The sequence below is a fragment of the Drepanopeziza brunnea genome, assembly GCF_022702325.1.
Source record: "Drepanopeziza brunnea f. sp. 'multigermtubi' strain 214-2 chromosome Unknown ctg1, whole genome shotgun sequence".
Lineage (NCBI taxonomy): Eukaryota > Fungi > Ascomycota > Leotiomycetes > Helotiales > Drepanopezizaceae > Drepanopeziza > Drepanopeziza brunnea.
The window spans coordinates 5,196,787-5,208,790 of NW_027094064.1; the positions used below are offsets into that span (position 1 = coordinate 5,196,787).

General features: G+C 47.7%; 4 protein-coding genes across 5 annotated transcripts; 3 read left to right on the forward strand and 1 right to left on the reverse strand.

Moving 5' to 3' along the window:
• Window positions 1–2,146: 2,146 nt before the first annotated feature.
• On the forward strand, window positions 2,147–3,060 carry L3040_001004 (uncharacterized protein; the record flags this gene model as incomplete). Its single annotated transcript, XM_007297257.1, has 3 exons — window positions 2,147–2,263; window positions 2,327–2,465; window positions 2,525–3,060. 3 exons carry the CDS (start codon window positions 2,147–2,149, stop codon window positions 3,058–3,060), a joined length of 792 nt encoding a protein of 263 aa, XP_007297319.1.
• Window positions 3,061–7,235: 4,175 nt separating this feature from the next.
• On the forward strand, window positions 7,236–9,000 carry L3040_001005 (uncharacterized protein; the record flags this gene model as incomplete). Of its 2 annotated transcripts, none has more annotated exons than XM_066155393.1 (4): window positions 7,236–7,727; window positions 7,820–7,893; window positions 7,944–7,963; window positions 8,135–9,000. In XM_066155393.1, 4 exons carry the CDS (start codon window positions 7,236–7,238, stop codon window positions 8,998–9,000), a joined length of 1,452 nt encoding a protein of 483 aa, XP_066013412.1. The 2 variants fall into 2 exon arrangements, with proteins under 2 accessions (XP_066013412.1, XP_066013413.1); XM_066155394.1 differs by lacking the exon at window positions 7,944–7,963 and adding an exon at window positions 7,987–8,081.
• Window positions 9,001–9,279: 279 nt separating this feature from the next.
• On the reverse strand, window positions 9,280–10,637 carry L3040_001006 (uncharacterized protein; the record flags this gene model as incomplete). Its single annotated transcript, XM_007297259.2, has 2 exons — window positions 9,280–10,496; window positions 10,559–10,637. 2 exons carry the CDS (start codon window positions 10,635–10,637, stop codon window positions 9,280–9,282), a joined length of 1,296 nt encoding a protein of 431 aa, XP_007297321.2.
• A 71-nt stretch (window positions 10,638–10,708) lies between these two features.
• On the forward strand, window positions 10,709–11,998 carry L3040_001007 (uncharacterized protein; the record flags this gene model as incomplete). Its single annotated transcript, XM_066155395.1, has 5 exons — window positions 10,709–10,732; window positions 10,807–10,842; window positions 10,894–11,785; window positions 11,859–11,891; window positions 11,973–11,998. 5 exons carry the CDS (start codon window positions 10,709–10,711, stop codon window positions 11,996–11,998), a joined length of 1,011 nt encoding a protein of 336 aa, XP_066013414.1.
• Window positions 11,999–12,004: the final 6 nt, after the last annotated feature.

Below are 12,004 nucleotides of genomic sequence, written 5' to 3' on the forward strand. Positions count from 1 at the left end.
GCAGGGGCGGTAGCGAGGGGTAAGTACCTTAAAGGCAGGTAGGGGGTCATTTAAACCGTCAGCTGATAATCCGATGACGGTCTCTTTAAAAGACGATTCCAAGAGGTTGGCATAGCTAGTGGATCACCTTAAGCCGATACTTAAAATTGAATAGAATCTGAAAACAAACGATTTAAATTATTTAAATCGTAGCTAAAAAAAAACTATTTCAATCGATTGAATCGTTTTTTATAAGAGTTCGTCTTTTCGTGAAAAGATTATTACTAAAATAAGACGGTTTTAATCGATTAAATAGTCGTTTATAAAAGACGGTCTTTTTATGAAAAGACCGTTTTAAGACCGTCCTGTGGCCGTCCCAAGGCCGTCCCAAGGCCGTCCCCGAACTTGAAACCGTCCCGAAAAACGTTGATTAATAAGCAATTTTTTTTTTTTTTTTTTTTTTTTTTCAATTGCTTAGCAGTCTACCCTCTAGTAGGTATACCACCCCCTTATCACCACCCGCCCCCCCCCCCCTCCTCCCCGGGTGCTATAAAAGCGCATCTGCGCGGGTGAACTTTTACTAAATCGATCGATTCCGATTATTAAAAATTTAAAGCGTTGATATATAAGCCGTAGCAGCGATACCGAGAAATATCTTGGCATCGAATTTATTAAATTATTACTAAAACGATTCCATTTAAGAAATGGTTTTCATTTACAACTATATTTTGTTTGAAATAGTTATCGAACTATTTCAATTTTTTAAAACGAGCTTATTAATAAGCCTGTTTTAAAAATATGGACGGGGATGGCTATGGGACGGCCACAAAACGGTCTCTTTCAATGGGACGGTCTTCTCGGCAAACTATTACTGAAAAGAGATTAGTACTGAATTTAAGCGGTCTAATAACCGTCTTTTATAAAAGAGGGTCAGAGGACCGTTCAAATGACCCCCTACCTGCCTTTAAGGTAGTACTACCGGTACTAATACAGTACGTAGTGGAGTACACCAGGTTTTTTTACTTAAAGCCAATGGGAATGAAGAAAATAGTATCAACCGATTAAGATCTTATCTCGTGTGGATTTGGCCCTTCTTAAGCATCGAGGATAGCTTGACTAGGTACGCTTCTACTGTACGGTACTGTACTGCTGTACGTCAAGGGCAGGATCCCAGGGTGGCACGGATGAGGTAGGCTTTTATTGCGTGATGCTGCCTACAAGTACGTAGTATTATTCATGGGGGGGAATACCAGTAGTAGGATGGTTCTCAGGATAGTCTTTTCGGTTACCAACGACCGACTTTTTACTTGCATACACGACGGTCCAATCGAGTGAAAAGGTTCTCGGAAAAGAAGGAGAGAAGAAGAAAAAAACAAAACGGACTTGGATAATCGATCGTCGCAGTCGACGGACAGTGGTACGGTACGTACAGCGGCGACGTGGCGTAACCCTCGTCGACCCACGGCTCCGATCGGCCTCTAACCCGCTTGGGCAGTAACGTGATCGCTACTGTACGTACCTAGGCACGGCAAGCATTGCAGAACCTCATTTCACTTCACAGACCCCAAGTACCGTTACCGGTAGTAGTACTAGGGTTAAAAAAAGCAGTCGGTGGGTCGGCGAGGGTGACGACACTTCGACCGCGGTGACCTGCCTACCGGTACCTCTGTCCATCGGTCTCCATTCCAGCTACTATGTACTACGCACGATTCAGATCACCTGAAACGTGGATTTTATGAGGGCACAATCTCAATCTTACTTTTAATAAGTCGTGACGGCGGGGTGGTCGGTCCACTGGCCATCCATCCATCCTACTGTGCAGTAAAAGTCCGGGAACCATCTGGGAGAGAGAGGCGGTCCGAAGACGGTCCGGACCGTTCAGAGTGGGGGCCCCACTTTGGCCCTTTTCAGGTAGGGGTTGGCTACGCCTCAAATCGGGAAATTGGACGCTATATTTGGGATGCGATTCTCGACATGGAAATGTGCCGGGTCGGGTGAAGGGGGGAGCCGTGGACGATTATTTTTAACCGACGTGGAAATCGCGACTCGTACGGCTCGAGGACAGAGATGGATAAATATATATATATATATATGTATATGTAGATGGATATCTCTTTCCCGCACTGTCGCTTCAGATCTCAACCTCATCATCTCGTAACAACACACGATGCTGCGATCGAAGTCTACCTTGGCGGTCTTGCTAGCCTTGAGCTTCTTCTTCGATAGGGCTCAAGCGTTTTGGTGGGACAAGCACGTACTCATCGGCTTTACAGTACTTTCGGAAGTGAGTTTTTACTTGATTTACTACCTAGCACAAGTAGGCTTATATTGATGACGCGAGTTATAGGACCAAGCTAAGCTCGTCAATAAAGACAACAAGCTATCATTTGTACAGGAAGACCAGGCTGAGCTCCTCAATGAAGGCAACGAGCCAGATGGAGAGGATTCCCTAGACTCTCCTCGATTGGGACTTGGCTTGTATCTGGGTGAGCTGATGATCCATCTCGATCGCCATCTGTTACGCGGGAGCTGATGATCCAAATAGTGAACGAACCTGGTGGATTGCCAGATGAAGATGATGATGATGATGATGATGATGATGATGATGAAAGAGAAGAAAAAAAAGGGGGCAATTGGTATTGTGCTGTCGCAGCGAATGAGAGGAAGATGGGCGATATCGGAAAAGTCTTCATCCCGAAATCTCTTGAAAAATCGACTTCGGATGGGGGGAAGGCGAAAGAGATCGACGAAGGCTGGCAACCGACATCTTGGAGCCAAACGACTCCGAAGGAGCGACAAGAATTATGGGGCGCCGACGAAGAGGTCATCGTGGACTACATCAAGTCAATGGGAGTAGTGTCCAAGCCCAAGAAAGCGGTGCGCTTTGCGATCAATTGGCAGTGGCAGATGCTCATTCCGACGAAGGTGGTCAACGGCGGCGATTTGGACTTGTGGGCCAATTGCTATGAATCCGAAGAGGACCTGGTGGAGGAGTTCTCGACGGAAGCTATTGATTGGAAATCGGCTTTTGAGATTAAAGGAGATCGGACGACCGACTGGCGGCATTGGACTTGGAGTTGAATGTTCTGACTTCTTCTTGTTCGCTGTACCTCCGCACTCCGTAGCGGGCTTCGGACCTGCACCATCCTATCCGTAGGGGAAGGGCGCAGTTGGTGGCAGCCTCGCGGCTCCTCCACCTTGAAATGCTTTCTCGGGCTGTCTTGTATATATATAGGTACCTCCTTAGCTTAGCACGTCGCCGTACCCCATGGGAGGTCCCAGGGCGGCAGGCCTCGCCTGCCACCCGCCCGACGCAAATCAATAAATACTACTGAGCGTAGGACTTGACGTTGCAACTTTGGGGGCCCTTTCTTAAATAACATGGGCGAACCAAAAAAAAAAAAAATGCCCGTGGGGAAAAAAAAAAAAAAATTGATGTCTTCCCTCGGTAACCAAATTTGCGGGGAGCCAAGAGAACCGCACGGCTTTGGGACAGTCAGCTGATCGTCCGATGATGATCTCTTCTGGAGACGGTCCCAGGAGGTTGGTATGGCCCGCGGATCACCCTAGGTCTACAGCTGAATCGGAATCGAACCTGTAATGAGACCATCCCAAAAATCCAAAGCATTGCGCCAATGAAATGGTTTCAACCGACTACCATCGTCGCTTGTAATCGTCGGTTCCCGTGAATGTAATTTGCAAAAAATCCCGAGCTGGCGCTGCGCCAGGTCGGCACCACCAAGGCCGGACCGTAAAATTTGCTCTTTTTTAATGAAGAGAAAATAAGCCTACTGTTATATAATAGTTACTCTTGTCTAACAAGATGCACCGTATTGATTTTGATATTAATAAACCAACCAAATCTTTTAATTACAAGCCGTTATTCCTCTGCTTATTGTGTTGAGTTAAAGTAGTAAAAATGGTAGGTACCTTACTTTTGATATATATATATTTTTTTTTTCGATTTTATTAATGAGTAAGGTACCTACCTAGGTATATATCAGAATGGCAGCGTAAATACTAGAATAAGCGCGGAACACGAACATCGGACTTTTATTTAAACCTGTGAAAAGAACACGTGCATCATTACCAACTTTTTATTTAATAATTAATACCTTGAGTAATATGATACATGAGATCATTCATTTTCGATCTGTGGGACGGTTTTTTTTTTAATTTAGGTTGTAGTTATTCAGATATTCGTAGCAAACAAGTAAATTTGAAGTATACAAGACAGTTTTTAGCTATATTTTTATTATATTTCAATATATCATATCATTACAAATGAATGCATTTTGATACTTTAAATCTAAATTTGTTAAGCAAAGTTTTTTGCGCATACGAATTTTTTTTTTTTTATATTTATATTAATAGTTGTTGTTTGATAAGTGGTATCCCGTTACTGTCCCGCCGTGCTGGGTGTCCCGCCTTGGTGGTGCCGACTTGCTACAGCAAGTCGGTCAATTCTTTCGAATTGAAATTTAAGGGCACCGACGATTAGGTGCTCGTATCTTCCTCGAGAGACCGTTTTAGGACCGTCCCCGAGCGTTTTGGGACCATTTTGGGACCGTCCTACGGCCGTCCCAGGGCCATCCCCGAACTTCGACTGAGAACTTAGATTAGTAAGCGATTAAGTAGGTAGTAAAATGTGCCTTTTACTACGTTAGTTTCCTACCCCTTCCCACCGTCCCCCCCCCCTCGCCACCTGTGTTACAAGTGGAGCGCGTAATTGGACAAACTTTTGCTAAATCCACTGCTTCCGATTTTAAAATATCTTAAAGCGTCGATGTACAACCCGTGGCAGCGCGATAATCGTCGGTTACCTTAGATTTAATCCGTAAGAATCGACCGACTTGCTGTAGGTAGCTAGGTAGTCGGCACCACCAAGGCGGGGACAGTAGCGGTATACCACTTATCAAACAACAACTCCCAATATACACAATAAAAAAAAAGGTATGCTATGCTTAGAAAACTTTACTCGACAAACGTATACTATTTAATGTCACCTAATATATTAAAACGTAGTGAAAGTATAGCTAAAAACTGTCTAGAGTAATTCATTCAATTTTACTTGTCTGCCTCGAATATAGTGATAGCCACAATATCAATTAAACAAAAACGTTTCCTAGATCGAAAAACAAATGATTTAATTTATGATGTTAGAGAAGGTATTAATTATTAGATAAAATTTGGCAGTGATGCACGTATTCTTTTGAGAGGTTTTGATAAAGGTCCGATTTTCGCGTGCCTCGCTTATCTTAGTATTTACACGGCAATTCTGACATTATATACATACGCCTTTGAAAGCACGGGACTAGTAAGGTCGAAAAGTATAATAAAGGAATAACAGCTTGTAATTAAAAAATTTTGATTAATTGATTAAGATCAGACCCGATGCGGCACATCTTTTTATTCAAGAATGTCTACAATATAATGGTTCGTTGATCTTCCATTTACTATAGAAGGGCAGCTTTTACTATCCCGCCTTTGCTACATCGAGTCGGTCCATTCTCTCGAATTAAATTTAAGGTAACCGACGCTTACCGAGAAGTCTCTTGGCGACGGGTTCATTAAATGATAATCAAAAACGATACTATTAGAAGAAGGGTTTCTATATTCTTAATGGTATCTTATTTGAGATGATTGATAGACTGTTTGGATTTTTTAGAGTGAGCTCTGTAATGAGCGTGTTTCAAAAATCTAGACGGGGCGGGCCAGAGGACGGCCAGGAAACGGGCTCTTTCAATAGGACGGTCTATCCGGTAAACTATTTCTGAATAGGGTTTAGTCCTGACTTTAGACGGTTCGATGACGGTCTTTTATGAAAGAGGGTCATGCCTTTGAGGTACTTATAATACTGAGTATTTATATCGACAATTGTTGTATATACATATAGAGAGAGAGAGTTTATAGTTATAGTATTTTAATCAATCTGAAAAAAAAATCAATTGTACCGCGCGTCCTTTCAACTTCAGCTACCTCTTGACTACTATGCAGTTGTGTCCGTATAGAGGGGTGGATGGAGCTGGTCGTTGAATGCACAGAACGCCCTCGCATGAACATGAATATCAGAGCCAAAGCGCTACTAGATACCCACACGCCCTCAGCCCTTCCCTCCGCTTGCGTTCACCGCCATCCTTGGGACGTTTTGGGGCCGATGCTAATGAGCTGCAGAGAGCTGTTGAACATAAGGGGGGAGGGTCACGTTTTTCTTCCGAAATGCCCTCTGGTCAATCCATGTCAGCCACGCAAGTACCGGTACGCAGTGGACATGTAGTCTAAAGAAGCTTAGATCAACGTCGATCAACCATATGCTTGCAAGACGCCATACATGGATGCCGATCACAGACTAAGAATGGATTCTCTGTGGGAAGGATCTCATGCGTCTGCGGGTAGCGAGGGTCAAAACGTGCAGGAAAGCCAAGCTTCCCGCCACTGATGCTCCATAGCGAAAGAGCCAGGGTCGACGGCTCTCGACTTACGGTATGCTGCTTGAATGATTCATGGGATCGCAGACAACATGTACCGGTACACCACTAGAGAATATCCGAAGTGTCAATGCTGGGTCCGATGGCCGTTCGCAGCGAGGATCTCTCGGGCATATCTCATGCCAAACCTCACAAGAGTCCAAAGCTCCGAAGTCCCCCTGCAAGTCCCGATTCCAACTTCGAAAAAGAGCAACGCTTGCTGTCGCTTCCAGCTTGAAAGCGCAATCAATATCACGGGCATCCTCCCCAAGAAGTCTCAACAGAGGTTGGGGCAGTTTAATCGATTCCGGACGAGTCAAGATTCACTGTCTTTCTCATGATGGCATACAGGTGGTTTATACGGTAATGCTGATGGTCTAATTCAGTCCAGACTGTACATACAGGGGACGTCAACCTCCTTCGACCTTTGGTAGCACGGGAGAAGGGGCTCGCCTAAATCACAACGATCGGTTCATAGATTAATGATGGTGGGACATTTCAGCCAGGCCAGCCTGGATAGCGACGAATGTTTAAAAACCTGATCGTCTCCATTTTGGAACGTCTGTTCAGGTACACAAGTTCCTTCCCTGGTTGACATTTGGATATGCAATGGCGCTCTAAGCTCTTTCCTCTTTGGCTACCTAACTGTGAATATAAATGGTCTGGTTTTGACCTCCCTCGAAATACCAGTTCGTAAAACCCATTTTACCTATGAGTAACATCACTTATCTATCGTCAGTTTGTCATTATCAATCATGAGAACGGAGTCAACCTAAAGTTAATTCTAACATGGCCGAACTATCCCCCACCCACTCCCCCACCGCACCTCTCAGCATCACAACCGATCCCTCAACTTCGGAAGCCATCTCCAGGATAAGCACCCAGCCAGTCAAAGCACACGGCAAGATCAAGACCGCCACGCACATCCCTCTGCACAAGTACCAGCTGACGCACAACCTCCTCTACGAGCGCCACTTCTTCGGCGAATCGTACATCTCGGCCCATCTAACCCGGCTCCAGAACGGCGTCTTCGTCTCCCCCAACATCCACGCAGATGCGAACTGGGACCAGCAGGACGAGCGCCTGTCCAAGACATTCGTGACGTTTGTGGCGATCGCGTTCACGTTCCACCCGTCGCTGAGCGAGGAGCACCGGTTTAACAGTGCGGTGATTGAGATCACGGCGAAGAATGGTGCCGGGGAGCCGTTGCGAGTGTTGAGGTTCGCGCCGCATATGGTGTACGGGAGGATCAGCAGCGCGAGTCTGAGGTGGAATTTCCAGGTGAGTCTCGGGCAGTGTGTTGATATGGCGTGGGGGTCGAGGGGTGGCTGCTGACTTCCATGCGGCTCGGTGCTTCTCTGGGGGTAGCACAGGGTCCTGCGAAGGCCACGGTAGATCCCAAGATTGGCTATGAGAAGGATCTGGTTGTGGGGAGCTTCATGAGAATGTACGTTATTCTTTTCCGGATGTTTCTTTTCAAGCGATAGGGAGCAGTAGAGAATATTTTATCAACGAACGTAAGTTGCTAACCTTTTCCCAGTCAGGGATCTACGCGGAGTACGTCGATTCTGATCTCCTTGTCTCCCGACGCAGGCATGTGCTTCGAGACAGATCGATGGGACTCGACGCAGAAGTGTTCCTAGTGTATTGTCAGGTATTTCTAGTTCCAGGAAGCTGACCTTGCCCAGGTGCCCCACCCAGTCTTCAATCATCACCCAGGATTCCCGATACTGCCCTTGTCTGGTCTTTGGAAGAAAATTCACAGCAGGAGGGAGGCGTCCCGCGCGAGTTCACATTCGTTTTCCTGCTCGAACGGCCGCTTCCTAGGAGTTCTAAATCCAAGTCCAGACTGGGATCATTGTCTCAAAGCGAACGTGATGCCGAGACTATACCTCGTTTAAAATCACAAACAGCGATGAAAGAGGGAGAAAGGTCCCTCCAGTGCTGTACACCAAGACCGGCGCTAGCGGGGTACGAGAGGGTCGCGGGGATAGATGAGCAGATTTCACGTCCACCTGCACCCCCTCGATCGCCACCTCCCACCAAGAAGCTTGTCAAGAGATCAGTCGATATGGCTCACGCCCTTGCAGCAAAAGCGCAATGTATTCATACCAGAGTCAAAGAGCTCGAGGACGAATTGGCCCACCTTTACAACAAGGTCGAAGCACAGGTAGAAGCGAATATGGGAGGCGCCGAGCCACTGCGTGTCACTGGGGAGCTTCTCAATGCTAGGAAACTGTCTGCCGCAAGCACGGTAGCCCCCGGGAGAGTCTTCACTCCCATCCGGTTTCAAATCTCGATTAAGCCACGCATTGCTAACGCCCCAGACAAAAGCACGAATCTCGTCGCGAGTGAATTTGACGAGTCCATTGTGGAGGGCCAGGTGGGACAGCGATTCGGTGCTTTTGAGGAGGAGGAGGAGGAGGAGGGCGGCGAGAGCGTACTTGTTGGCGGCCTGTACAATTTCGCTGCCATGGGAGGCCACTTTGAGGATTTAGTCGAGCTGCCTGGAAGCTCAGTTGGGACCATGGAACCTTCATTGCCGGTAAGGTGATTTGCTTGTGTGCTGCTCGGATCGACAAGAGGTAGGATGGACGACTGCGCTGAGAGCCGACGAAGCAATTGCTTAAATTGAACTTGGCGCGGGAAGAAGACCTATTCACTAATTTGAGTTGATCAGTAGAATAGTAAAGAGACCAGAACGTACCCACCTACAAGCCTACAAGATTATTATTCTTGCCATACCTCGTGATTTCGTGATTTATGACAGGAGCGGTCCGAAAGCATTGGAATAATCATTCTATTTGCTCGACTATTATACAAAGCAGTGCACTCACAAAACCAATCTCCCAGGCTCGGATTCTAGAACAGTCTTCACTCTATCCAGGAAGACTTGGGCTCTCTGCTCGTCGCCCTTTGGCACAGAAAGGCTGAACACGTTGACTGTGTCCGAGAGACCTGGCATCGGCCTGCCGTTTAGTACCGGAGAAGTGGCCCTCTTTTTGCCAGATAAGATATCGATGATATCGTTGCTCTTCGCTGGGCTCTTGGCAATCTTCGCCTGGGGAGCAGCAGACGACACCGTACTTATCTGAGGCGTGAATGTGCCCCTGACACCAGCCGAAGAGACTTTGTCGAGCCCAAGAATAGAGTTGAAAAGCTCGTCTGCGGAGGGAGTGTAGCCCTTCTGGCGGGGGAGGTTCTCGTTTGCGACATCAGTGGCGCGAGCGATGAAGGTAGAAAGGGGCATAAAGACGCCGAGGGTGCTCTGGATCCGCTTCTGGACTTCCAAGACTGCCTTCATGGAGATCGGTACTGCGACTTCCAGGTTCTTGAGTGGCTCTGGCACTGGCGCAGCGGCCTTCTCTACTGCTGCTGGCTTGGGGGCGGGCGCTGCCGGCTTGATGTTGGAGAGGTCGAGGTGAGAGAGTTTGTTTATTTTGCTGGAGAGCTCCGCGGGGTAGGCGGACTGAATCGTTCCTAGGTATGCAAGGACGTCGCCTTTTAGAAGGCGGTTGTTGGGCCCTGTGGGTGTCATACGGTCGATTGTGGAGGGGTCGAGTTTGTTCTCGTGCATGAGATGCTCGACGGAGGGGAGAAGTGGGTATGTCTGCTTCTTTGCTGGACCCGAAGACTTCCTTGCAGGCGCAGGAGAGGATTCTGAGCTCGCAGATTTGGACGAGGGGTTGGTTTTGGGCTCTGCGGGCGCAGGCCTGGACTCCTTTGGTGCAGGAGAGCCTGTGTTCTCTTCGGCGGGTATCTCGAGGGTGCTGAGGTCGTCGCCTGGATCCGCGAGGACACCAATCCGCATGCCTACTTTAATGCCCTTAGCGCCATCGGCCTGGTAGATTTTCGCCATGATTCCATCGTCCTGAGCTTCTACGTCCATAGACGCCTTGTCCGTCTCAATCTCCAACAGGATGTCGCCGGCCACGAACGAATCCCCCTCCTTAACCGCCCACTTTGCGATGTTCCCCTCCGTCATTGTCGGAGATAGAGCTGGCATGGTAAAATTCTGGGCCGCGAGACATGATGTCGATGTACGGAAGCCTACCAATACGTCAGTAACTGGTTCCGTGAATTTATTTTTCTTGTTGTTGGGAAAAGCAAACCTCGAGATGGGGCATCCTGTCGCAATTGCCTAGCGGTGAGTCTGGCAGACAGACGGCACGCTGCTACGAGCGACGCCATGATTCAGAAGAGAGAATGGGAGCTCAATTGAGCTTGGTATGGAAGCTGGCCGGAAGTTCAGAATTCCCAAGATGTTGAGACCCGGCAAATTCCATGTACCAACGCTAGTGGGGCTTAAGCCCGATTCGCCGATCAGGCTACGGAGTACATTTTACTGACGGGCGAGAAGGCTGAGAAGTTAATTACAAAAGCGAATGTCTTCGAGGCAAGTCCCAAAATTTTCTCACAGAACTCCTTAATTGACTGATTGTTTCAGATGTCGGCGTTCTCAAGAGGTCTCCTTCTGCGGCACCAATGTGCATTCAAAGTCCCTCGAGCAGTCCAGTTCTTCCCAGCAAAGACCTGCCAACATCCTCGATTGTTCTCTTCCAGCAAGATACTGCGAGCTGCAAAGAAAACACATACATCTCAAACGGCCAGGAAGATCATTCAAAAACAGCCCTCTCTGACTCCAATCACCCCCATAAAAGGCCCAACGCCAGCTTCACACACGGTCTACCAAACCTATGCCTCCCAACTCGCCCAGAAGTCGCACCCTACACTTCTTTATCAAGCACCCTCCCATACAGCCTACATGATTGCGTGTTATGGGACCGCCGGGTTTTGCTTTACCTATGCTACCATATCGTTCTGGAGTAATTACATCATGGCTCCTCCCGACATCTCGAAATGGGTTCCAATCGCATTTGGAGGAATCAGTTTTCTGATGGCAGCACTGGGGGGATGGCTGATTCTCGGACCGGCCAGGCTAGTGAGATCGATTTCAGCTATTCCTAGGAGTGTTAGCGTCGCTCAAAAGACATTGTCCAAGAAGGCGACTGTGCCCGAACTGCAAATCGAAATCGAGTTGAAGAAGATGCTTCCCATTCCCTTCTTCCCGGCGCGAAAGATTTACGTCAAGGCGAATGAGGTCGAGCTGCCGTGCAGATTCGTACCACTGGACAAGAAGCTCAGCATAGAGGAGCAGAAGCAGATCCAGCGACAGAAGGCGTTAGAGAAGGAGCAATTGGAGGAGCACTATAGAAAGCACTTTTTGACCTTTCCACTTCGACGTATGGGCACAGCGATGAGCAAGGGCGCGTTTGCGATGTTTATCGCGATGAAGAGAATTTGGACGAGGGATGGAATGATGATGGTCGAGGTCAAGGGTCAGTACTACAAGGTCGATGTCTCGTCTGGCTGGGCACTGGACAGTGGAAAGGCTCTTGACAAGCTTGTCAGAATCAAAACTGGCTTGCCACCGGAAATTTAAAGGTTAGGAATGTATATTATCATATTTGTGAACACTTTAGAAGACCTGCTGGCATGATCTAACAAGACATGATGTTTCTCTAGGCTTTGAAGAGACTTGCTCGCTCTAGTGCTTA